Source organism: Rhinoraja longicauda, chromosome 18 (assembly GCF_053455715.1).
Source record: "Rhinoraja longicauda isolate Sanriku21f chromosome 18, sRhiLon1.1, whole genome shotgun sequence".
NCBI classification, from domain to species: domain Eukaryota; kingdom Metazoa; phylum Chordata; class Chondrichthyes; order Rajiformes; family Arhynchobatidae; genus Rhinoraja; species Rhinoraja longicauda.
This window is the reverse complement of record NC_135970.1, coordinates 36,216,875-36,244,700: the sequence shown is the minus strand read 5'-3', so window position 1 is coordinate 36,244,700 and position 27,826 is coordinate 36,216,875. Positions and strand designations below refer to the sequence as shown.

The 27,826-nt window shown below is 45.4% G+C and overlaps 1 protein-coding gene across 9 annotated transcripts in view; it reads left to right on the top strand.

Annotated features, from left to right (window-relative positions):
- Positions 1 to 27,826, top strand: part of nav2a (neuron navigator 2a) — a 592,633-nt gene that overhangs the window by 542,019 nt on the left and 22,788 nt on the right. For all 9 annotated transcript variants that reach the window (XM_078415513.1, XM_078415514.1, XM_078415510.1 and 6 more), the window contains 7 exons: positions 4,487 to 4,570; positions 5,715 to 5,826; positions 8,244 to 8,389; positions 16,418 to 16,596; positions 18,675 to 18,828; positions 24,211 to 24,370; positions 26,585 to 26,682. In XM_078415513.1, coding sequence (XP_078271639.1) covers positions 4,487 to 4,570; positions 5,715 to 5,826; positions 8,244 to 8,389; positions 16,418 to 16,596; positions 18,675 to 18,828; positions 24,211 to 24,370; positions 26,585 to 26,682 — 933 coding nt within the window. The remainder of the gene's footprint in view (positions 1 to 4,486; positions 4,571 to 5,714; positions 5,827 to 8,243; positions 8,390 to 16,417; positions 16,597 to 18,674; positions 18,829 to 24,210; positions 24,371 to 26,584; positions 26,683 to 27,826) is intronic.

Genomic DNA, 27,826 nt, shown 5'->3' with positions numbered 1-27,826 from the left:
ACAGGTGTGTCAGCACAAATTGCAGGTGTTTCTATACTGAGGGAGCTGCCTCTGGTTAGGACCAAAAGATGTTTTTAACCTTGTTGCTTGCTGCAGCTTTACAGATACCCTGAATGTAATAACAATAAATACAAAGGTTCTCATATGATGAGCGTTTGACAGCACTAGGCCTGTACTCGCTGGAGTTCAGAAGAATGAGCGGGAACCTCATTGAAACAAACAGAATAGCGAAAGGCCTGGATAGAGTGGATGTGGAGAGGACGTTTCCACTAGTGGGAGAGTCTAGGACTAGAGGTCACAGCCTCAGAATTAAAGGACGTTCTTTTAGGAAGGAGATGAGGAGGTTTTTCTTTAGTGAGGGTGGTGAATCTGTGGAAATCATTGCCACAGAGGTTTGTGGAGGCCAAGTCAAAGAATATTTTTAAGGCAGAGATAGATAGATTCTTGATTAGTACGGGTGTCAGAGGCAATGGGGAGAAGGCAGGAGAATGAGATTAGGAGGGAGAGAGATAGGTCAGCCATGATTGAATGATGGAGTAGACTTGATGGGCTGAATGGCCTAATTCTGCTCCTACCACTTGTGATTAGGATGATATGTGAAAAATGATCAGGCATTCATAGATATTCAAACCTGATCACGATCACCCAAAAATCAAAGTTTGTGGAGTGCCCCTAGTGGTGCAGAGTGCGTAGAAGGTGGATGGTGAGGTGGGGTTGTAGTTAGGATTGGGCAGTGTGGTACATCATTCTGATGTTTGATGGGCAGAAGCTGCTCTTGAACCTAGAGTTAACGGTTCTCATACCTTCTTCCCATTGGTAGCAGTGAAAGGCCAACATGGCCAGGGTGATGTGGGTCTTTGAAAATATGAGCCGTATGCTTGAGGAAGGGCTTCCTGCCCATCTGGATGCTCTCGTTACCTTGTGAGGTTTTAGGGTGGCACGGTGGCGCAGCGGTAGAGTTGCCATCTCACAGCGCCAGAAACCCGGGTTCGATCCTGACCACAGGTGCTGCCTGTACGGAGTTTGTACGTTCTCCCCGTGACCCGCGTGGGTTTTCCCCGGGTGCTCCGGTTTCCTCCCACACTCCCAAGACGCGCAGGTTTGTAGTCTAATTGGCTTCGGTAAAATTGTAAAATAGTCCCCAGTGTGTGTAGGAGAATGTTAGTGTACGGGGATCGCTGGTCAGCGCGGACTTGGGGGCCGAAGGGCCTGTTTCCGCGCTGTATCTTTAAACTAAACTAAACCTTGGTCAAAATAACAGCAATGCACGAGATTTGATGAATATCAGGATAGACACAGTGATGACTCTGTTTAACACCCAGGATTCTCTGTAATCCTCTTCATATTCTCCTGTGTTTTTTTTGATCATTTTACGTTCCGTAAACAGACTGGTCGACCGGAATTATGCATACAATTAAATTTGTGTTCAGAAACATAATCAGATCACTAAATCAACAGTCCTTTGTGTTGCCTGGTGGCTGAACTGGGAGTTGATGAATATAAAGAGACAGCAGATTGGTTCAACAATACTGATGAGCAGACATAAAATCCAAATTGTACCAACGAAGCGGAACTCCACAACAATTCCCCAAACTGAATTGATATAAGAGGTGGCGCTGTGGCAAATGGGGTTGAGCTGCTGCCTTACAGCGCCAGAAACCTGGGTTCAATTCTGACCTGAATGAGTGAATGTGACAAATCACAGTGAAATTCTTGGGTGGCGTTTCGGGTCGAGACCCTTCTACAGACTGAAACGTCACCCATTCCTTCTCTCCCGAGATGCTGCCTGACCCGCTGAGTTACTCCAGCATTTTGTGTCTACCTTCGATTTAAACCAGCATCTGCAGTTATTTTCCTACACACTGAAATTCTTTGTGCGCATACCCAAGGTATGCAAATAGTCACCCATAAAGGGCGCTTACACAGTTACAAAGTCCCCTCCCTCACGGCGGTTTCCCCATGCCGATGTGCATGTGCTCCTCATTGTCACCTCCCCGCCCCCTCCACCTAATATTTGTCTGTGCACGGCTTAGCACAATGGAGATGAGAACATCTGAAGAAGGGTCTCGACCCGAAACGTCACCCATGTGTCTGAAGAAGGGTCTCGACAGGAAACATCACCCATTCCTTCTCTCCAGCTATGCTGCCTGTCCCGCTGAGTTACTCCAGCATTTTGTGTCTGCCTGAGAACATTAACGATAGACGGCACGGTGGCGCAGCGGTAGAGTTGCTGCCTTACAGCGCTTGCAGCACCGGAAACCCGGGTTCGATCCCCACTATGGGTGCTGTCTGTGTGGAGTTTGTACGTTCTCCCCGTGACCTGCATAGGTTTTTTTCCGAGATCTTCGGTTTCCTCCCACACTCTAAAGTCATGCTGGTTTGTAGGTTAATTGGCTTGGTATAAGTGTAAATTGTCCCTAGCGTGCGTAGGATAGCGTTAGCGTGCGGGGACCGCTGGTCGGCCTGGACTCGGTGGGCTGAAGGGCCTGTTTCCGCGCTGTGTCTTTAAACGAAAACTAAAGTAAACTAAAAAAATGGACGCAAAAATGCTGGAGTAACTCATCGGGCCAAGCAGAATCTCTGGAGAAAAAACATAGGTGATGTTTCCGGGTCGGACACTTCTTCAGAATGACCTGGAACGTCACCTGTCTATTTTTTGCTGAGATGCTCACTGGTCTGCTAAGTTGCTCAAGCATTTTGTTTCTATCTGAGGTATAAACCAGCATCTGCAGTTCCTTTTCATCACATGGGAGAAGATCGCATGGTGTGGAAACGCATCGGGAAAATTCATAGTTTGAATTTGATCTGGTCTTGTATTCAGGTTGGATGGCAAGGACAAGTTGGGCCGAAGGGCCTGTTTCCATGCCGCAGTGCCGAGAGTGTAAATAAGAAATAATAAGCCATAAGAGTGACTTATTCACTTATTTGCTACGTTTTTAGTTTAATTTAGAGATACAGCGCGGAAACAGGCCCTTCGGCCCACCGGGTCCGCACTGACCAGCGAATCCCCGCACACTAACACTATCCCACACGCCTTTTGGGACTATTTACTGTTTAGAAAACACTCACCCTCCCTGGCTCTAGTTATCACTGTGATGTTATCTCCATGAACAAAAGAATTGTTTGAAAAGGCGGTTTGAAAAGAGATGAGGGATGTCTCAAACTTGTTCTGCTTGTCTTGGGCCACCCAGGATGAATGATTGGTGGTAACTGTGCAAATCCATCCTCTTTGTTCGGTGTCTTATCTCCGGTGTAAGACAGCGTCTGCAGTTCCGTCCGACACTCTTTGATTCAGCTGCTGATCTGTCGAAGAAATTCAAAGAGAATTCCTGCGGGCACTTGAATACGACAATGTTGGCTGTCAAAACTATCAAATACAAGAGTAGAAACCAGGAACTGCAGCAAAAAAATGTAGGCCGGCACATTGGCGCAGCAGTAGAGTTGTTGCTTTACAGCGCTAGAGACCCGGGTTCGATCCTAACTATGGGTGCTGTCTGTACGGAGTTTGTACGTTCTCCTTGTGATCGTGTAAGTTTTCTCCGGGATGCTCCGGTTTTCTCCCACACTCCAAAGACGTGCAGGTTGAGTGGTTAATTGGCTTGGGTATAAATGGAAAAATTGTCCCTAGTGTACAGGATAGTCCGAGTGCACGGGATGATCGCTGGTCGGCGCGGACTAGGTGGGCCGAGGGGCCTGTTTCCGCGCTGTATCTCTAAAGTCAAATTGAACTCAGTGCAGAGGAGATGGTGTAAGAAAATAACTGCAGATGCTGGTACAAATCGAAGGTATTTATTTCACAAAATGCTGGAGTAACTCAGCGGGTCAGGCAGCATCTCAGGAGAGAAGGAATGGGTGACGTTTTGGGTCGAGACCCTTCTGCAGACTGATGTCGGGGGCGGGACAAATGAAGGATATAGGTGGAGACAGGAAGATAGAGGAACTGGGAAGGGGGAGGGGAAGAGAGGGACAGAGGAGATGGTGATCAGTGCGGCACGGTGGCGCAGCGGTAGAGTTGCTGCCTTACAGCGAATGCAGCGCCGGAGACTCGGGTTCGATCCTGACTACGGGCGCTGTCTGTACGGAGTTTGTACGTTCTCCCCGTGACCTGCCTGGGGTTTCTCCGAGATCTTCGGTTTCCTCCCACACTCCAAAGACGTACAGGTTTGTCGTTTAATTGACTGGGTAAATGTAAAAAATTGTCCCTAGTGTGTGTAGGATAGTGTTAATGTGCGGGGATCGCTGGGCGGCGCGGACTCGGTGGGCCGAAGGGCCTGTTTCCGCACTGTATCTCTAAATCTAAAAAATCAGTCTGAAGGAGGGTCCCGATCCGAAACTTCCTCAGTCCATTCCCTCCCCAGATGCTGCCTGACCCGCTGAGTTCCTCCAACACTTTGTGTTTTGCTGGAGAACAGTCTACACAGCCGTCAGTCTCTATCATTCAGTTTTCTGTGCTTTATCTGACATTGTGTTTTTTTATTCCACACAGGCACACCTTGTGGCAGCTTTTGAGCAAAGCTTAGCGAATATGACAGGGAGGTTGCAGAGCCTGACAATGACAGCTGAACAGAAGGTGAGTGTTTTCATTTGGTCACAAGTGATAGGAGCAGAATTAGGCCATTCGGCCCATCAAGTTTAGTCCGCCATTCAATCATGCCCCATCTATCTCTCCCTCCTAACCCCATTCTCCTGCCTTCTCCCCATAACCCCTGACCATCTGGTACGTTACTTACCCTCTCAGGTGTTGGCTTCCATTGAGAGATGTGTCCTGTCATGGTTAAGTTACCCGATTCACAACTAGAGTTTTCAACCTTTACTCTAGGGCCATGAGTGTGAATCTCACCACTAACTTTGGGTAGCACAGTGTCGCAGCGGTAGAGCTGCTGCCTTACAGCACCGGAGACCCGGGTTCGATCCCAACTCGGGATGCTCTCATTACAGAGTTTGTACGTTCTCCCTGTGACCTGTGTGGGTTTTCTCCGGGATCTCTGGTTTCTTCCCACACTCCAAAGACGTACAGGTTTGTAGGCTAATTGGCTTCGGTAAAATTGTAAATTGTCCCAGGTGTGTGTAGGATAATGTTAATGTGCGGGGATTGCTGGTCGGCATGGACTCGGTGGGTTGAAGTGCCCGTTTCCGTGGTGTATCTCTAAAATAAAATAAACTATCCTCCAAACAGCACCCCCCTTTAAAAAATGTTTTCCAGTGTTTTTAATTTATTATTGTCAGCTATACCAAGGTCTTTCTCTCCTCGAGAATATTTTATGGAAAGTATATTTCCATTTATAATGGGGGTGATGGTTGAGGCAGATATGATAGTGACGTTCAAGGGACCTTTGGAGCCATAAAAATGTGGATATGCAGGTATTGGGGGGATGTGAATTAAGCGCAGGCAGATAAGAGTTGGTCTTGGCATCATGTTCGGCACAGACATTGTGGGCCGAAGGGCCTCCGTGCTGTACTATTCCATGTTCTACGCTCTATTAATAATTATATGAATAATATTTTGTTAGCAAGAGGTCCTCAGTGCGAAATAATGTGCAATGTTATAGTGGACATTGATTTCTTGAAACAAAAAAGCCAAGTTCAGAAGCTGAATCCCGAGAGTGTGTGTGTGCCACTGTATTTAATGCGTGTGATGGTGACAATTTCCCACTGTATTTCGTTGTATATGATGAACTTTTTAATCTTTGCCTTTTTTTTTGTGCAATATTCAGGATTCTGATCTTAACGAATTGAGAAAGACCATTGACCTGCTAAAGAAGCAAAATACAGCTGCCCAGGCAGCGATAAACGGAGTCATCAACACACCCGAGCTCTCCTGTAAAGGTAGGATGATTCTACGACACCGAAGACTTCTTCTTCATGATGGATTTTGGTTGGGGCGGACAGACCGGACGATTTTAACCGCCGGGTTACAAGGGCTATTGAGGGCGTGCAGCGTAGGTTTACTAGGTTAATTCCCGGAATGGCGGGACTATCATATGTTGAAAGACTGGAGCGACTAGGCTTGTATACACTGGAATTTAGAAGGATGAGAGGAGATCTTATCGAAACGTATAAGATTATTAAGGGGTTGGACACGTTAGAGGCAGGAAACATGTTCCCAATGTTGGGGGAGTCCAGAACAAGGGGCCACAGTTTAAGAATAAGGGGTAGGCCATTTAGAACTGAGATGAGGAAAAACTTTTTCAGTCAGAGAGTTGTGAATCTGTGGAATTCTCTGCCTCAGAAGGCAGTGGAGGCCAATTCTCTGAATGCATTCAAGAGAGAGCTGGATAGAGCTCTTAAGGATAGCGGAGTCAGGGGGTATGGGGGGAAGGCAGGAACGGGGTACTGATTGAGAATGATCAGCCATGATCACATTGAATGGCGGTGCTGGCTCAAAGGGCCGAATGGCCTCCCCCTGCACCTATTGTCTATTGTCTATAATCTCGGCCGCTTCCAGTCAGAGTTGCCGACATCACCCCTGGACAGAGAGTCCGAAGAAGGGACTCTTTAACAGCGTTCATTTGACACTTGGACAGGACAAGAGAGTCAAGAGTGTTTCATTGTCAAATGTCCCAGATAGAACAATGAAATTTTTACTTGCTGCAGCACAACAGAATGCTGTTTAAATGTAATACACTGTAAACAATATAATAAACGAGAGAGAAAAAAAAAGTTCAGTGTGTGTATATACACATACTCACAAATACACATATATAGATCATGTACACACACACACACACACACATACACACATATATATATAGTGTAAGAAAATAACTGCAGATGCTGGTACAAGTCGATGGTATTTATTTCACAAAATGCTGGAGTAACTCAGCAGGTCAGGCAGCATCTCAGGAGAGAAGGAATGGGTGATGTTTCGGGTCGAGCCCCTTCTTCAGACCCGAAACGTCACCCATTCCTTCTCTCCTGAGATGCTGCCTGACCTGCTGAGTTACTCCAGCATTTTGTCATATATATATATATATATATACACGCACACATAAAACAAACAATAATAGTAAAATAATGGCAATAATAGTCTGTGTAGTTCAGAGCTTATTAGAGGTACATGGATAGGAAAGGATTAGAGTGACACCGGCCAAATGGGAAGTGCTTAGATGGGGCATCTTGGTCAGCGTGGACAAGTTAGGCTGAAGTGTGTAGGAAAGAACTGCAAATGCTGGTTTACACCGAAGATAGACACCAAGTGCTGGAGTAAGTCAGTGGGTCAGGCAACATCTCTGGAGAAAAGGACTATGTAACGTTTTGAGTTAACACTGAAGAAGACCCGAAATGTCACCTTTCCATGTACTCCAGAGATGCTGCCTGACCCTCTGAGTTACTCTAGGACTTTGTACCACAGTTGGGCCGTGCCATTTGGCTCCCTGACTTAAAAAACTGCACGTGTTGGAATCAGTTTAATATAACTTGTCAGTCTACAATGGCTGCCGTGTATATTGTGTTGGACTGTACCAAAGGAATGATATAGTGAGTGGCGCAGCAGTAGAGTTTTTCCCTTACTACGGGTACTGCGTGCACGTTGAATTTATACGTTCTCCCCGTGACTGCGTGGGTTTTCTCCAGGTACTCCGATTTCTTCCAACACTGCAAAGATGTGCAAGTCTGTAGGTTAATTGGCTTCAGTAAAATTGTAAATTATCCCAATTGTGTGTAGGATGGTGTTTGTAGTATGGGGATCGCTGGTCGGCGCAGACTTGGTGGGCCGAAGGGCCTGTTTCCACGCCTTGTCTCTAAAAATCTAAGAAAGTCTTAAGAGTTACTATGCGTTTGAATAGACAGTAACTGTCAAAGAGTAACAGAATGTTTGATGGCACTGGGCCTGTATTCGCTGGAGTTTAGAAGGATGAGGGGGGACATCATTGAAACTTACCGAATAGTGATAGGATGTGGAGAGGATGTTTCCACTAGTGGGAGAGTCCAGGACCAGAGAGCGTAGCCTCAGAATAAAAGGACGTTCCTTTAGGAAGGAGGTGAGGAGGAATTTATTTGGTCAGGGGGTGGTTAATCTGTGGAATTCATTGCCACAGAAGGCTGTGGAGGCCGTCAGTGGATATTTTTTAAGGCAGAGATAGATTGATTCTTGAAGAGTACGGTGGCAGGGTTACGGGGAGAAGGGGATAAAAAGGGAGAGATAGATCAGCCGCGATTGAATGGCGGAGTAGACTTGATGGGACGAGTGGCCTAATTCTGCTCCTACCACTTGTGACCTTGTGAATGTGATTTGCCCACTCCAGGAAGCGGTAGCTCTCAGTCAGCAGATCTAAGGATCCGTCGGCAGCATTCATCAGACAGTGTGTCCAGCATTAACAGCGCCACCAGTCATTCCAGTGTGGGCAGCAGCGCAGAGGTCGACTCCAAGAAAAAGAAGAAGAAAAACTGGGTGAGTTTGTAAACCGTAACTTTATTTCCGAAACAAATTTCCAGCCCATTGTGCGCCGTACAAATGCACACCTGCTTTTAATTAGGATTGGAAAGTGGAGGTGTTTTGTATTCCCATCTGAGACAAAGGCGGCGCGGTGGCGCAGCGGTAGAGTCGCTGCCTTACAGCGCCAAAGACCCGGGTTCGATCGGGTGCTTGTCTGTACGGAGTTTGTACCTTCTCCCCTTGACCTGCGTGGGTTTTCTCTGGGGAGCTCCAGTTTCCTCCCACACTTCGCAGGTCTGTAGGTTAATTAGCTTGGCATAAAAGGAAATTGTCCCTAGTGTGTATAGCATAGTCTTAATGTCCGGGGATCGCTGCTTGGCGTGTGGCCAAATGGGCCGAATGGGCTCCTCCTGCACCTATTTTCTATGTTTCTAAACCTTTCCTATCCATATACCTGTCCAAATGCCTTGTTAAAGTTGCTATGTTACCTGTCTCAACTAACTCCTCTGGCAGCTCGTTCCATATACCCATGACCCCTTGGGTTCCTATTAAATCTCTGCCCTCACCTTAAACCCATGGCCTCTGGGTAGTTAGTTCCCTCCTCTGGGTAAAAGGCTCTGTGCATTTACCCTATCTGTCCACCCCCTGATTTTATAAGATCTCTATAAGATCACTCCTCAGCCCCCTACACTCCAAAGAATAAAATCGTAGCCCACTCAACCTTTCCTTATAGCTCAGGCCCTCAATTCCTGGCAACATTCTCGTAAGTCTTCTCTGCCCTCTTTCCAGCGGTTGGTGATTTAATTTTCAACAGTTTAAGTGCCTTGTGTTTGCCTCCCTCAGAGTAGTCTGTTTTGTTTAGTTTAGAGATACAGCGTGAAAACAGGCCCACCGTGTCCACAGCGACCAGCGATCCCCGCACAGTAACACTGCCCTACGCACACTAGGGATATTTTTTTACATTTATACCAAGCCAGTTAACCTACAAACCTGTGGGAGGAAACCGGAGCTCCCGTGGAAACCCCACACAGGTCACGGGGAGAACGTACAAACTCTGTGCAGGCAGCACCCGTAGTCGGGATCGAACCCGGGTCTCCGGCGCTGTAAATGCTGTAAGGCAGCAACTCTACCGCTGTGCCACCGTGCCGCCCTAATGGGCTTTATGGCCCCATCTTGTGGCACTCTGCTGAGATGAGGGGACAACTATGGAGAGATTCCTGTGCTTTTACTTCACGTGTGTAACTGACCCCACACAATTCAGTGCTTTTAAGGACTTGGCAAAGCAGCGGGTAAATGTTCTGCCCCCTGCAAGGGTCTGTGGCATTTCAGGCAGAAAATGTTATTAAGCCATAAAACTGTATTGGAAAATTTATATTAAAGCGGCTGTTTTAAAGAGAAAGCAAAAGGACACACAAAGTGCCAGAGTAACTTTGCGGGTCAGGCAGCGTCTCTGGGAAGCATGGATAGGTGACGTTTTGGGTCAGGACCTCCTCGATTAGAAACCTCCCTTTGTGGTCTTCTAGGGCACAGAATTGAAAATTGCAGTGTCCCTCTCCACTCCTGTGTACAACCCTTCTGTAAAACCCACCCCACTCAGACAGTTCATGGCCTTATCTACGGCAGTTGATCCACACCCACTCCAGTTCACGTTCGGTCCAAGAGATGTGCCAAATGGGCAGGTAATTGGAATCTTAAGAAACAGGACACAGGAAACTTCAGATGCCAGGTTACAACAAAAAAAAACACACAGCGTGGGACAAAGGCTTGCAGTAACATTTGTAGAAACAAGGAACTGCTGATGCTGGTTTGCAACAACAACAAAAAAGACACAAAGTGCTGGAGTAACTCTGCGGGTCAGGCAGCATCTCTGGGGAACATGGGATAGGTGACATTTCGGGTCGGGACCCTTCTTCAGACCCGGGCACAAAAAAAACATCCTCTTCAACGCAAATTGGAAAATAATGCACGAGAATCCATTTTGTTTATACGAGTAGTGGTTAGATTAAGTGTTATCTGTAGACAACTTGTTGTACTTGTGTGCAGAGACCATTGTGAAACTTTGTGCTGGGCTGTGAGAACCAAGTATGTTATCTTTGATATCTAGGTTACATCTGAAATTTCAAATGGCTGATGTTCATAAGTTATTGGAGCAGAATTAAGCCATTCGGCCCATTAAGTCTACTCCACCATTCAATCATGGCTGATCTATCTTTCCCTCTCATCACCATTCTCCTGCCTTCACCCCATAACCCCTGACACCCGTACTAATCAAGAATCTGTCAATCTCCACCTTATAAAATATCCATTGACTTGGCCTCCACAGCCGTCTGTGGCAATAAATTCCACAGATTCACCACCCTCCGACTAAAGAAATTCCTCCTCATCTCCTTTCTAAAGGTACGGCCTTTTCTTCTGAGGCTGCGTCCTCTGGTCCTAGACTCTCCCACCAGTGGAAGCATCCTCTCCACATTTCCTCTCTATCCAGGCCTTGGATATGGCATTGTAACTGTGGACATCAGCATTTTAACTCTAAAGAGGTTTAGCTATAAGAAAGGTTATGTTTTGTTCTGAACTTCTTCTTCTTCTTAAGCCCTTGGCTCCTCTAGGGAGCATAGGCCATTGACAAATGTCCTCCACCTCACTTGGTTGTTGGCGGATCTCCCCAGTTGAGCCCACTCCCAGACGTTTCTGCCTGGACACCTCTTCTCCAGCTGTTCCTGGGGCGACCTCTTTTCCTTTTTCCTTGGGGTTTCCATTTCAGGGCTTGCCGGGTGATGTTTGTGGCAGGTTTTCTGAGGGTGTGTCCAATCCAACTCCCATTTCCTCTTTCGAATTTGTAAGTCAATGGGATCCTGCCTTGTTCTTTTCCACAGGTCCACATTGCTTACTTTGTCTCTCTCCTCCAAATGTTTAGTATTCTCCTGAGGCAGGTGTTAATGAATGTTTGCAGCCTGTTTGTTGTGTGTTTTGTTGTTTTCCATGTCTCCGATCCGTACAGCATTACCTGCTTCACCTTTGAATTCAATGAATGTTCTGATCTTGCTGTACATTATTTAGCTCAGGACCAGTCTGTGTGAAAAACCAAACATAAACGCTTCCAGTAATAACTAATAGATAACTTAGTTGCCAATAGCATTATTTTGATGTTTGTATTTTCAGAACCATTCTGATCGACTGGAAGAGTAGCTCTGACCAATTGATATAATGGTCACAATCCATGACAGCAAGTCACCTGTTCATTTTGCTTGCCTTAACAATTGGTTCACAACTTTAGAGCTGCCCTTTCAGCGTTGCCGTGAAGAAATGCCAAAAAAGGGTGGCAAGTTTTCACAGCGGCGTGGGGATCCAATCTCCCGCTGGTCTGGTTTGCTTTATCGCAAAGGAGCCACCCTGACCATTGGCATTTCTTTACCCAAAAGCTCTTCGACTTTGTATCAAAATTAAAACCAGTTTTGTTGTGTTCTCTTCTCTTTCCCTGTGCTCGCACAACTTCACGGCAGGTATATGAGGTAAGTATAACGTTGTGCTTGCCGATCACCTCCAGTCTAATATCACCCAATCTACCCTCTTATCAGCACAAAAATCAAGAAACAGTTGCATACCAAGGGGGCCCCATGTTAAGTACTAACCCATTCTACATAGGGCAGCATGTTTTGATTATAACGTGACAATTTCAGTTATGTATTTTACACCTGTCGCCTCAGCTTTATTAAGGGGACTCAGTCCTTTCTGTACCCTCACCTAACCCAAAGCAACAATGTGGTGTTGTGATAGGATATTAAACCTAGGAGTTGTTTCATGTCAGGCAGGAGCCACGAGAGAGAGAGAGTCCACTGTTTAATTATCATGTATATACCGAAAACAGAACAATCAAACAGAACAATGAAAAAGCAGCAGAACAGGTCTGTAGACGCTGTACTCGTGGATAACATAATCAACCAAAGAAAGTTCAACAAATTAAAAAAACACCAACCCTCTTTAGTCAGAGGGCGGTGAATCTGTGGAATTCTTTGCCACTGAAGGCTGCGGAGGCCAAGTCCGTGGATATTTTTAAGGCAGAGATAGATTCTGGATTAGTGCGGGTGTCATGAGGTTATGGGGAGAAGGCAGGAGAATGGGGTTAGGAGGGAGAGATACTATAGATCAGCCATGATTGAATGGCGGAGTAGACTTGAAGGGCCGAATGGCCTAATTCTACTCCTATCACTTGTGACCTTATAACAATATTAGTGGAAAGAAAACGCCCAAAGTCCCTCATGCAACCAAGATAGTCCGAAGTTTATTTGATGTTCATTATGTTTCAGAGCCAGGCAGTAAGGTTAGGGCAGCACGTTGGTGCAGCGGTAGAGTTGCTGTCTTACAGCGTCTGAGACCCGGGTTTGATCCTGACTACGGGTGTTATCCATATGGAGTTTGTACGTTCTCCCAGTGACCGCGTGGGGTTTTCTCCGGATTATCCGGTTTCCTCCCACGCTCCAAAGGCGTACAGGTTTGTAGGCTAATTGGCTTGGGTAAAGTTTGTAAATTGTCCCTAGTGTGTAGAATAGTGCTAGTATACGGGGGTCGCTGGTCGGCGCGGAATCTGTGGGCCGAAGGGCCTGTTCCCGCGCTGTATCTCTAAACTAAACTAAAATTGTTTTTTTTGTTCCTTGAATAAAGATAATAAAAGCAAGGAAGTGGTGATTTGTGCAAAGAAGTGATCTTCAGTTCGATCACTGGCACAGTTCAGGCCATATCAAGGGTGGAGAGGGTACAAAGCTCGGCCATTGTTGCCCACACAGCAAGTTTTTAATATTTGTATGCTGAGCTGAAACATCTGATGGGAGCAGATGGCCACATGTGTGTGATCCTTGGGGAACATAGATCATGGAACAGTTCAGCACAGGAACAGGCCCTTCGGCCCACAATGTCTGTGCCAAACATGATGCCAAGTTCAACTAATCACCTCGGCCAACACTTGATCCATGTCCCTCTATTCCCTGCATATCCATGTGCCCATCCAAAAGACTCTTTGATGGCCCTATCATATCAATATAACCCCCTTCATAAATGGCCCTCTTGTACCCGTCTCCACCACCACCCCTGGCAGCGCCTTCCAGGCACAACCCATTCATCTCTGCTGACCGTCTAAGCATATCATATCATATCATATCATATATATACAGCGCGGAAACAGGCCTTTTCGGCCCACCAAGTCCGTGCCACCCAGTGATCCCCGCACATTAACACTATCCTACACACACTAGGGACAATTTTTTACATTTACCCAGTCAAATTAACCTACATACCTACATAACCTACATCAAATCTTCCAGCCCCAATTAGATCAATGGAAAACAGGAGATAGTTCAGTTGAGTTTAGTTTATTGTCAGGTGTACCGAGGTACAGAGAAAAGCTTTTGTTGCGTGCGAACCTGTCAGCAGACAGACAATACATGATTACAATCGAGCCATTTACAGTGTGCAGATACATGATACATAAATAATGTTTAGTGCCAGGCAAACCCAGCAAAGTCCGATCAAGGATAGACTGAGGGTCACCAAAGAGGTAGATAGTAGTTCAGCACTGCTCTCTGGTTGTGAAAGGGTGATTCAGTTGCCTGATAACTGCTGGGAAGAAACTGTCCCTGAATCTGGAGGTGTGGGTTTTTACACTTCTGTACCTTTTGCCTGATGGGAGAGGGGAGAAGAGGGAGTGTCCTGGGTGCGACTGGTCCTTGATTATGCTTGAATAAGAAGAAAGTCCATACATTGGCTTTGTTCGAACAGAGATTTACTGGACTCTCAACTGTAAAACTACAACTCAACGAACCGCAGTCTCAATTAAATACACACAAGAAATCCCTTCAGTGTTATCAATGTTTATACTTGCCAAGTAAGTAGCGTGAAGCCAAGTACAACTCACACGGGAAGAATCCATGTCTATATTGGCTAAAAGACGTGCACAATTGTTACATTCATAAATGTCTGAAGTGAAGGTGATAAAAACAACTTTTCCTATTAGGAATGATGAACAATATGCCAACATGCCATGCTGTCTTTGATTTACCCCTCTGTTAATTCTGTTTATGTTCCATTCATTCAAATGTTGACCTTTCAGTTCTGCTTGTCTTTTGGCCTCTGTTGCACTGCTCCTTGTAGTGATGTGCTTTTTTGGCTGGCTGGTAAATATTACCAATTTAGCGTTTCGGTTTATTATTTGTCGGGTCCAGTGAAGAGCACTGCCTTCCAATAAATGGCACATAGATGCTTTACATCAACAGAACCAAGCCAAACACAAGCACAAAGGGTAGAGCAAAGAGATTTAAAAGCGTGGGGTGATTGCTTCGGGATAATGAGACCTAATGGTGTATTTCATTTGGCAAAATTGTGTTCTTGCACTTCACCGAACTTTTAATCAGTACTATCAGAAAAGGATAGAAATGGTGATGAAATCGTTTTGAAGAATAAGTTAATGGATCCAGTCATAGACTCATGCAGCACGGAAACATGCCCTTCGGCCCAACATGCCCATGCTGACCAAGATGCCCTTTCTGCGCCAGAACCGCCCATCCACGTTTGGCCCATATCCCTCTAAACCTTTCCGATCCATGTACTTGACCAAATATCTTTTAATTGTAGTTATTGTACCTGCCTCAACTACCTCCTCTGGCAGTTCGTTCCATACACCCACCATGACAAAGCTGCCCTTCAGGTTCCTATTAAATCTTGCCCTTCTCACCTTAAACATGTCCTCTGATTCTTGATTCAACCAAACTTAGTAAAAGACTCTGTGCATTCACGCTTTCTGTCCCCCTCATGATTTTATACGAAATATTCAATACGATTATTTCCTACCAGTTTACAAATTTCAAATAGGATGAATTAGGAAACCTCTAGAAGGAACTTCTTCTTGTAACAGTCCGTTTTATGCACTTGATGTTTTGAGTAATTTATCACAGGCGGTTAGACTAAGGACAATCACATTAAAGACTTGGTTAATTTTTAATGTTGCATAATGCATGGTGTCAAAATACTGGCACATCTTGTGTTACTTCAGTTACGATTGTTTTTCACAAATTCACAAGTTATAGGTATAGAGTTGGGCCATTCGGCCCATCGGGTCTACTCTGCCATTTAATCATGGCTGATCTCTGCCTCCTAATCCCATTTTCCTGCCTTCTCCCCTTAATCCTTGACACCCACTCTAATCAAGATTTTGTCCATTTCTGCCTTAAAAATATCCACTGACTTGGCCTCTGTGGCAATGAGTTGCACAGATTAACTACCCTCCGACTAAAGAAGTTCCTCCTCACCTCCTTTCTAAAAGAGCGCCCTTTAATTCTGAGGCTGTGACCTCTGATCCCAGACTCTCCCACCAGTGGAAACATCCTTTCCACAGCCACTCGATCTATGCCTTTCATTATTCTGTTTTAATGAAATAAGTTTCAATGAGGTCCCCCCCCTGTATAACTCTGTGGCAGTTAGTTGTAGCAAATTATCACATATAATATCTGCGGAGATTCTTTCTATAAATGCAGAGGGTGATTATCTTGGATAATGACTTGGACTCATTTTATCCTGGATTTCTGATGATCATCTTTCAAAGTTGAGGCAAATGGGAGGGATTACTGTGACTTTTATCTGTGTCCGATGCACTAGAGTAGGAGAGGTAAAAGTGGTACTCTGGGTGTAGATAAGGAAAGCCATAAGACGCACTTGCTGAAAAATATAAACTTTGTTGATTCTGCTTTATGTGCTGCGTGGTTATATCAGCATGTTGTAAGCCTCTTCTAAAGTTCACTTCCTTTTTCTTCATTTGAATGAATTTCAGTGGCAAAGTGGCACAGTGATGTGGTTTACACGGAACTATCCACTGGACATGAATTTTCTCTGCATTTGTTTTCGATCAGCCATTGACTCCATGAACTGAGGATTCATCGAATTAATGTTACTCTCCCGACGATTTTAGCACGTTAGTTATAAGCATGTGGATTTAAGTCAAGGACGTGTTCAAATGTTCATTCATTTTTAACAGCTCGGGTCAATGTTTGTGTTATTCAGTTGAGAAGCTCCTTCAAGCAAGCTTTTGGCAAAAAGAAGTCTCCAAAGTCTGCTTCATCGCATTCGGACATTGAGGAAATGAACACACCTGATTCATCGTTGCCTTCCTCGCCCAAGTTTCCACATAATGGATCAACTCCATCCACCCCAGCGCTGAGAACATCACACTCCAACTCACTGTATGTAGATGTTTTACTTACAACCAAAAGGCAAACTCGGTCGGTTGTGTGGTTACAATCATGTCTAATGAATGGAAAATGGCCATGATCCATTGTAATAGATATGACAGACAAATTTTTTTTTAGTTTAGTTTAGAGATACAGCGCGGAAACAGGCCCTTCGGCTTACCAAGTCCGCGCACATTAACGCTATCTATGCATATTAGGGACAATATACAATTATACCAAGCGAATTAACCTACAAATCTGTACGTCTTTGGAGTGTGGGAGGAAACCGGAGATACCGGAGAAAACCCATGCAGGTCACGGGGAGAACGTACAAATTCCGTACAGACAAGCATCTGTGGTCAGGATCGAACCCGGGTCTCTGGCGCTGTAAAGCAGCAGCTCTAACGCTGCGCCACCGTGCCGCACAAATCGTGCAGTGTACAAGGTGTAACACAATAAGAAGTTTATCTCATGTTTTTATCCCCTAATCTGCCTCATCGAAACCCAGATTTGCAGGAAGAATAAATGAGGGTCTCTCGTGATGGAGTCAATTAGATCACATGCAGGCAGAGGAGAGCAGTGTAACGTGGCATCACGTTCAGCACGGACATTGTGGGCCGAAGGGCCTGTTCCTGTGCTGTTCTATGTTCATTAATTTGCTCTCAAGAAAGCCGAGGCATGTTCATAACCTCATAAATTGTAGGAGCGGAATTCGGCTATTCGGCCCGTCAAGGCTATTCTGCCATTCAATCGTGGCTAATCTACCTTCCCCTCTCAACCCCATTCTCCCATAATCCATGACACTGGTACTAATCGAGAACATAGCAATCTCTGCCTTAAAAATATCCATTCACTTTACTTGGCTTGTGAAATGATTCCCCTAATATTTGTGCAGTTATACTACTTAAATGCAGCTATATTCTTCAGTGTGGATTCTTCAATGTGCCCAAAAGACCCGGTTAGAAATTATACACCTGAGTTACAAGGAACTGTAGGTGCTGGTTTCCAAATTGAATGCATTTAATGACCTTTGCATTTGCTGAATACGATAAATAATGTTTGTGATCTGATTTGCAACGGTATAAATATCACGCTTAATTATAGGATTATCTTGAGGAATTATGTATAATCAGAAAATATTGTCTTGTTGCTGAATGTTGAAAAGTAACTAAGAAGCAAATTAATTCGTAGGCTGTAATAAAAAGTGTGTAAAACACAGATTCTGGTTAATACCAAAGAAAAAACACAAATGCTGGAGTAACTCAGTCTGAAGAAGGGTCCCGACTTGAAACGTCACCTATTCCATGTTCTCCAGCGATGCTGCCTGACCCGCTGGTACCTTACTGTCACGTGATTAAAACCGTACCATCACGTGTACTTTGAACAGTGAAAGTCTTTGTTTTGCAAACAGAACGGGTGCTCCTCAGCTTCCGATGGGGTTCCGTTCCGAGAAACCCATCGGAAACCAAAAGTATTGTAAGTCGAAATGCATTGTAATACGCGCGATCACGTGGCCGGAAGCGAGCGGCGGCTCGCCACGGGTCGCGGCCGTTTGCGCCATTGCAACGTCGAACTGTCGCAAGTCGAAACATCGTAAGCCGGGGAGCACCTGTACACAAGTATGCGAACAGTCGCCATGTAAAGGACGCCGACGAAAAGTTACAAAAGTATTCAATATAGTCTCTCTTCCTTCTCTCCCCCCCCCCAAGTCCCTTGTTGTTCTTGATGTCTCCCCCACGCTGCGTCCTTTGTTCGCGAAGGGGCCTCACTTTGTATCGTTAAGAGTCATAGATAGAGTCTTACAACATGGAAACGGGCCCTTCAGCCCTACTTGCCCGCACCAGCCAACACGCCCCGTCTACACTAGACTTTGTGTCTTTCTTTGGCTGAGTAGGCTCTTTGCTTCCAAACATCAACTTTTTGTTTTTTGAAAAAGTGCTTAGTGCTTAACCTATAGCGGCCAGGGAAATAGTGATTGTGTGCATCTCAAGAGAACAGCGAGTAATGATTTGCTAGCTTTCAATTGAAACTGACTGAGCGAACAGCGATCGCTGACTGTGGTCTCCCTCCCCCTCTCTCCCCCCATGCAGCATCTCAGATTGCATCGACGGAGAGGCTGAGACCATCATGCAGCTGCGGGGTGAGTTGAGGGAGAAGGAGATGAAACTGACCGACATCCGTCTCGAGGCTCTCAGCTCAGCGCACCAACTGGACCAGCTCCGCGATGCCATGAACAGGATGCAGGTGAGACGGGCGGCTTTCACTCTCAGTTTAGTTTATTGTCACAGCACAATACGATATGATAAGAACTTTAATTAGGGAAATTGATCTGCCACCAGTCATAAAACATTACAAGGTACATGAAACATGAAATTAAAGTGTGACGAATGGAAAGGATTGGGGATGGGCAAAGATCGTGGAGGGGGGGAGTCAGTCTCAGTCTGTCCCCACGACAGAAGGGGGAGGTGTTGTACACTTTGATAGCCACCGGGGAGAAGGATCCCCTGTGGCGTTCTGTGCTGCATCTTGGTGGGACCAGTCTGTTGCTGAAGGTGCTCCTCAGGTTGACCAGTGTGTCATGGAGGGGGTGAGCTGTATTGTCCAGGATGCTCCACAGTTTGAGGAGCATCCTCCCCTCCAAGACCCACCTCCCGTGAATCCAACTCCATCCCCAGGAAGGAGCCAGCCTTACTGAGGAGTTTGTTAATCCTGTTGGTTCACAAAAAAGACACAAAGTGCTGAAGTAACTCAGTGGGTCAGGCAGCGTCTCTGGACAACGTGGACAGGTAACGTTTCGACTTGGGACCCTTCTCTGAAGAAGACCTCAACATCTTAAGACCAGGGAGAAAAGTTAGTTCAACTCCAGTTGGTATTGGATATGTAACTCTTTTGCTTCCACTTTTCCACTTCTGAATCCATTTCCCCTGGTGACCATTTTTCAAGGAGTGAATGGTTTTTATTATCAGACTGGGACTACTTTTCTTGTCCTCTCCTGGATTAGTGCGAAGTACTTTCTTCAGTCTGTCTACTCTCTCGTTGGCATTTATCACATCTCTGGAAATTTCTCTTCAGTCTGAAGAAGGCTCTCGACCCGAAACAGCACCCGTTCCTTCTCTTGGGAAACGCTGCCTGTCTCGCTGAGTTACTCCAGCATTTTGTGTCGGTCTTGGCATCATGTTCGGCACAGACATTGTGGGCCGAAGGGCTTGTCTCGTGCTGTACTGTTCTGCGTTCCATATTCTAAATCACATCCCTGAGATGATCACCAAACTCACGCTAGCTCCTCTCTGCAACTGTGGTATTACACTTTTCAATCTCATCTTTTACCAGAGGCACAAATGTTAATTTTAATGTTGCTTTCCCCATTGACCTGCGTCTGCTCCAGCTCTGCATGCCCCAAGCTGCCCCAGGGAGACATCAGCAGTATGTTGTACCTCAGCCAACCTGTCCTGCCCGTTCATGCATGGAACTCATTCCCGAATGCATCAATGTGCTGATTGTAAGGTCGTCTGAGAGGCGGAGGTGTGGAATTATTTTGGCCAGAGGACATTTGGAAAGACTCGTGATTATTGCGTTCCCTCGGCTGCTTTTCCGTGGGGAGGGAGGAGATATTGAGGTTGTTCTCCAGCCGAAAGCACTCTCGACGGACGAGTGCAAATCAACAGGGGTATCTTCTCTGTGGATGGTTATCTGCACAGCCATTGTTTTAAGAATCAGAAAAGAATCAGAGGAGGGCCGTCAGAGAAAGAAGGGGAGACCCGAGGAGTTGGGGGGGGGAGGGGGAAGAGAAAGGTGGACCTGGCAGGGGGCCGCCAAGAATGAAGAGGGACCAATAGACAGGACTGTTCAGTGAACTTTTATAACTTAGTCAGCGCTGAAATGCACTGCCCAGGTGACGTCTGGTGTATGATTTTATCGGGTTGTACACTAAACAAAGCATTTCACTGTACCTAGATACACCTGACAATAAAGTATCATTGGATTGAATTAAATCTTTGAATTGATCAAAGTGATTACCGGAGCAAAGTTTGGACTTAAAGCAGCGAAAGTTTAAAGATTACTTCCCATCCCCCACTTGCTGAATGTAGATTAATAATCAGCTGATTGCCAGCGAAGTCATTTGGAACTTTAAGTTACTATTTCTTTGTAAACAGTTTTCTTCCTTCACCCCTGTTGAACATTGATCAGGTTACCAATCTTTAGACTTTAGAGATACAGTGTGTAAACAGGCCTTTCGGTCCATCGAGTCCACGCCAACCAGCGATCCCCGTACACTAATACAATCCTACTCACAATTTATAATTTTACCGACCCAATGAACCTACAAACCTGAACGTCTTTGTAGTGTGGGAGGAAACCTGAGCGCCCGGAGAAAACCCACGCGGTCACAGGCAGAACGTATAAACTCTGCACAGACAACAGATCGAACCCGGTTCTCTGGCACTCTACCGCTGTGCTACAATGTCACCATTGCTGAATAACTCTTTGTTATTTGTCGAGCAAATTATTCTCCTATATTGACCACAAAATGGGACTGTCATATGTTGAAAGACTGGAGCGACTAGGCTTGTATACACTGGAATTTAGAAGGATGAGAGGAGATCTTATCGAAACGTATAAGATTATTAAGGGGTTGGACACGTTAGAGGCAGGAAACATGTTCGCAATGTTGGGGGAGTCCAGAACAAGGGGCCACAGTTTAAGAATAAGGGGTAGGCCATTTAGAACTGAGATGAGGAAAAACGTTTTCAGTCAGAGAGTTGTGAACCTGTGGAATTCTCTGCCTCAGAAGGCAGTGGAGGCCAATTCTCTGAATGCATTCAAGAGAGAGCTAGATAGAGCTCTTAAGGATAGCGGAGTCAGGGGGTATGGGGAGAAGGCAGGAACGGGGTACTGATTGAGAATGATCAGCCATGATCACATTGAATGGCGGTGCTGGCTCGAAGGGCCGAATGGCCTCCTCCTGCACCTATTGTCTATTAATCAAAAATCACACATCGGTTCCAATGGTTAATTGTCTTTACAATTGGTACAAGAATGCCGTTCACTTGTTAAAGGTTTGGGGTAAAGGGAAGGATTTCTGTGATATTCCACTCGTGTTATCCCATTGCGTTTAAGTGTATGTAATGAAACATTAGACAGATGGTGGCTTTATGGAACAAACTGGTAGTTGAGGCAGGCAATATAACAACATTTAATAATAATAACTTTATTTGTATAGGACTTTTCATACAATTGTTTGCAACCCAAAGTGCTTTCCACAAAAACACAGGTCTAAACAAAAATACAGTTTAAAACAGTAAGGTCGTAGGCAGTTAATAGCATAGAAAGCACAGATTTATATAAAAATATAAAATAAAAAATAAAAGAATTGAGAGTGTAAAAGGACAAAAACAAAAACACTGAGGTCAAATACAGAGTCCCATATTCTTTCTGAGCACACAAGCTGCTTTAGATTTTTTAGATTTAGATTTAGAGATACAGCACGGAAACAGGCCCTTCGGTCCACCGAGTCCGCGCCGCCCAGCGATCCCCGCACATTAACACTATCCTACGCACACTAGGGACAATTTAAAAAAAAACATTTTACCCAATCAATTAACCTACATACCTGTACGTCTTTGGAGTCTGAAGGGTATGTTGAGAAAAATACAAGAGAATAAAGGTAATTTTTACAATGTCATCAGAAGAAGTAAAGTCAGTCAAAAGCTTGATTGAAAAGATATGTTTTTAGCTGCCGTTTAAAAATGTCAACTGAGTGGGCATCTCTCATAGCCCCGGGTGGGGTATTCCACAGCTTGGGGGGAGGAGGCGTAAAAGGCACATGGACAGGAGAGGTTTAGAGGGATGTGTTGGTAGGGCCTGCAGATGGTGGTTTCAGAAGAAGGGTCTTGGCAAGAAACATCACCTATTCCTTTTCTCCAGAGATGCTGGCTGACCCAATGAGTTACTCCAGCTTTTTGTGTCTAGCCAAGGTTCAGAGAGATATGGGGTAAACATGGGCAGGTGGGACTAGCGTAGATGGGGAGTTTTGGTCGGCATGGACTAGTTGGGCCGAAGGGCCTGTTTCTACGCTGTATGACTATGTATGACGCTGCGAGGTCCTTTCTCAATATTCCAAGATTTGCCGATACAACACATAACACTGTGTTCATGGGTTTCTATTAAACCAAAATCATCCCGATTTTTTGATAGCCTTGCACAGTTTTCACTGTGTTAATAGTATTCGTTTTACTACTGTTTTTAGGGGATCATGTTTCATGGTCTCGCTTTCAATTATCCTGTTGACATGTAGAATTACCTGGTGATCTGGCCAAGTTTTCTTTAACCGTGCGAACCCGCTGCTGTTTAAGGTGTGCTCATCTGAAATGATATTCCTATTTTTCAGAAGCAATAAATGTGCAACTTTGGTAATTGTTCAGACAAGTAGAAGCTTTAAACGACTCGTCAAATGAAACCATTTTAGAATGCACCGCCAGCAGCAATTGCAGAATAAGAGTGTTTTCTTCAGTTTAGGTTAGAGATACACCATGGAAAACAGGCCCTTCGGCCCACCGAGTCCATGCCGACCATCGATCACCTGTTCACAATAGTTCTATGTTGTCCCACTTTCTCATCCACTCCCTTCGCACTAGAGGCAACTTGCAGAGGGCCAATTATCCTACACACCCGCACGTATTTGGGATGTGGGACCAGAGCATCCAGAGGATACCCTTGCGATCACAGGGAGAAGGTACAAACTCCACACACAGACAGCACCTGGGGTCGGGATCGAACCCGGTCTCTGGTTGTGTGAGGCAGCAGCTTTAGAATAAACTGTGGAAGCCAAGTTATTGGGTATTTTTATAGCGGAGATTGACAGATTCTTAATTAGTACGGGTGTGAAAGGTTATGGAGAGAAGGCAGGAGAATGGGGTTGAGCGGGAAAGATAGATCAGCCAGGATTGGATGGCGGAGTAGACTTGATGAGTCGAATGAAGTAAAAAAATTATTGCTCTGATTTTGGCGCATATGACTCTATCTCTCTCTCTCTCTCTCTCTCTATATATATATATATGTATATATATATGTATATATATATGTGTATAGATATATAATCCTTCCTTTATCCTTCCTTTGTCCCCCCCCCCCTGATATCAGTCTGAAGAAGGGTCTCGACCCGAAACGTCACCCATTCCTTCTCTCCTGAGATGCTGCCTGACCTGCTGAGTTACTCCAGCATTTTGTGTATATATATAGGGGTGAGCACACAGAGTATATATATATATATATATATATATATATATATATAAAAATATATGATAGACACAAAAAGCTGGAGTAACTCAGCGGGACAGGCAGCATCTCTGGATAGGAGGAATGGGTGACGTTTCGGGACGAGACCCTTCCTCAAATATATATATATATATATATATATATACTGAACTTTTCATTTGTTATCTTCATTACATAGTACTATATTTACATATTCTGTTGTGCTGTTGCAAGTAAGAATTTCATTGTTCTGGTTGGGACATAGGACAATAAATCACTCGACACTAAACTCTAAACACTCTTGACATTTTTCTATTGGCGCAGGAAGAACAACCGAACTCGCTTTAATGCCGAATATCTTTTCTCTTCCAGACCGAAATTGAGAAGCTGAAGGCGGAGAACGACCGGCTAAAGTCAGATACTCAGGGAACCTGCAGCCGGGCCCTGTCTCAGCTTTCCATCTCCTCGTCCCCCCGTCAATCGTTCGGCCTTTCTGAGCACAGCCTGAACCTGTCAGAGTCCAACAGCCTTGGTACGTAACTCAGAGATCACAGCTTAGTATTTATAGGAAGATAACTGCAGACGAAATGTGTATGAAGAAACCGCAGACGCTGGTTTAAACTGAAGGTGGACACAAAAAGCTGGAGTAACTCAGCGGGACAGGCAGCGTCTCTGGAGAGAAGGATTGGGTGACGTTGCGGGTCGAGACCCTTCTTACCGCGATTGCATCAAACTGTAGGCTAGGAGACCGGGAAAACTGGAGTGCTGGAGTAACTCATCGAGTCAGGCAGCATCTCTGGACAACATGGGCAGGTGATTTTTAGGGTCGGGAGCCTTCTTCAGACAGATTTTCTTATTCTTATGTGCAAATACACTGGAATTTAGAAGGATGAGGGGGGATCTTATTGAAACATATAAGATAATTAGGGGATTGGACACATTAGAGGCAGGAAACATGTTCCCAATGTTGGGGGAGTCCAGAACAAGGGGCCACAGTTTAAGAATAAGGGGTAGGCCATTTAGAACGGAGATGAGGAAGAACTTTTTCAGTCAGAGAGTGGTGAAGGTGTGGAATTCTCTGCCTCAGAAGGCAGTGGAGGCCAGTTCGTTGGATGCTTTCAAGAGAGAGCTGGATAGAGCTCTTAAGGATAGCGGAGTGAGGGGTATGGGGAGAAGGCAGGAACGGGGTACTAATTGAGAGTGATCAGCCATGATCGCATTGAATGGCGGTGCTGGCTCAAAGGGCTGAATGGCCTACTCCTGCACCTATTGTCTATTGTCTATTGTCTATTGTCAAATGTTTTTAGTTCTCACGGGTAACCAACATTAGAATATGAAGGCTTGTGGCCGAGTCTGTGGAGTAATGGTGCCATTGAATCTGTGGCTGCAACACTGGGTACATTTTATAACTGCCTCACCTAAGGACTCTCTGCCACAGATGGCAGCGGAAGCCAATTCACTGGATGTTTTCAAGAGAGAGTTAGGTTTAGCTCTGAGGGCTAACGGAATCAAGGGATATGGGGAGAAAGCAGGAACGGGGTACTGATTTAGGATGATCAGCCGTGATCATATTGAATGGCAGTGCTGGCTCGAAGGGCCGAATGGCCTACTCCACCTATTTTCTGTGTTTCTAGGGCGGTACACTTGGTAATGGAGGTAAAGATTCTCCAGGTTTTCATGTGGAATGGCATTAACATACAAAGAGAGGTTCGTCGTAGTCGCTGAAGGGTTTATGAGGAAATGTCATATGACGAAAGATTGGAAAGACCAGGCTTGTATTCACTGGAGTTTAGAAGGATGAGAGGGGATCTTATAGAGACGTTTAAAATTATAAAAAGGACTGGACAAGCTAGATGCAGGAAAAATATTCCCAATGTTGGGGGAGTTCAGAACCAGGGAACACAGTCTAAAAATAAAGGGCAGGCCATTTAAAACTGAAGTGAGAAGAAACTTTTTCACCCAGAGAGTTGTGAATTTGTGGAATTCTCTGCCACAGTAGGCAGTGGAGGCCAATTCACTGGATGAATTTAAAGGAGAGTTAGATAGAGCTCGAGGGGCTAGCGGAATCAAGGGGTATGGGGAGAAGGCAGGCACGGGTGACTGATTGTGGATGATCAGCCATGATCACAATGAATGTCGGTGCTGGCTCGAAGGGCCAAATGGCCTCCTCCTGCACCTATTTTCTATGTAATCTCATTGAAAGGTAAAAACAGACATACAATGGCTGATAGGGTGGACTGGAGCACGCTGCCAGAGGTGGTGGAGGCTGATACGACAGTGGCATTTAAGAGATTTTAGGATAGGCACATGGATATACAGGGAATGGAGGGATATGGATCACGTGCAGGCGGATAAGAATTGGTCTTGGCATCGTGTTGGGCACAGACATTGTGGGCCGAAGGGCCTGTTCCAGTGCTGTATGGATTGGCCTATGTGAGATGGCGCAAGTTCTTTCATTGAGTCTTTTCGGGACAGAGTTTGGTTGGGTCTGAAGAAGGATCCCAGCCTGAAGTGTCTCCTATCCATGTCCTCCAAAGATGATCCGTGACCCGCTGAGTTACTCCAGCACTTTGTGTCTATTTTGGGTTGAGTCTTTGTTATTGTGAGGGAGGTGGAATCTGGGGTTTGCGAAATGGCACTGAGTGAGGTAAGTGGTCAGTCATGACCTTATTGAACGTTGGAGCACGAGAGCCCAAGTATGTTCCTGGTTCACTTTCCATTTCTAATTGTCGTTACTCTTGATCAGACATGCTACTGGAGGACAATGCGGATGGCATGAACCGGAAGGAAGGCAGACATGTGAAAATAGTGGTCTGCTTGCAAGAAGAAATGAGATGGAAAGAGGTATGTACTAAGCTCCAAATGCATATTTACAATATACATTAATGACTTGGATGAAGGGATTAAAAGTACCATTAGCAAATTCGCAGGTGATACAAAGCTGGGTGGCAGTGTGAACTGTGAGGAGGATGCTATGAGATTGCAGGGTGACTTGGACAGGTTGTGTGAGTGGGCGGATGCATGGCAGATGCAGTTTAATGTGGATAAGTGGTGAGGTTATCCACTTTTGTGGTAAGAATAGGAAGGCAGAGTATTATCTGAATGGTGTCAAGTTAGGAAAAGGGGACGTACAACGAGATCTGGGTGTCCTAGTGCATCAGTCACTGAAAGGAAGCATGCAGGTACAGCAGGCAGTGAAGAAAGCCAATGGAATGTTGGCCTTCATAACAAGGGGAGTTGAGTATAGGAGCAAAGAGGTCCTTCTGCAGTTGTACAGGGCCCTGGTGAGACCGCACCTGGAGTACTGTGTGCAGTTTTGGTCTCCAAATTTGAGGAAGGATATTCTTGCTATTGAGGGCGTGCAGCATAGGTTTATTAGGTTAATTCCCGGAATGGCGGGACTGTCATATGTTAAAAGACTGGAGCGACTAGGCTTGTATACACTGGAATTTAGACGGATGAGAGGGGATCTTATCGAAACATATGATTATTAAGGGGTTGGACACGTTAGAGGCAGGAAACATGTTCCCAATGTTGGGGGAGTCCAGAACAAGGGGCCACAGTTTAAGAATAAGGGGTAATGAGGAAAAGCTTTTTCAGTCAGAGAGTTGTGAATGTGTGGAATTCTCTGCCTCAGAAGGCAGTGGAGGCCAATTATCTGAATGCATTCAAGAGAGAGCTAGATAGAGCTCCTAAGGATAGCGGAGTCAGGTGGTATAGGGAGAAGGCAGGAACGGGCTACTGATTGAGAATGATCAGCCATGATCACATTGAATGGTGGTGCTGGCTCAAAGGGCCGAATGGCCTCCTCCTGCATCTATTGTCTGTTGTCTATTGTCATAGCTGATGAAATGTGTAGAAAGGAACTATGCATGGTTTATACCGAAGATACCAACGCTGGTTTATACTGACACAAAATGCTGCAGTAACCCAGCAGGACAGGCAGCATCTGTGGAGAGAAGGAATGGGTGACGTTTCAGGTCGAGAC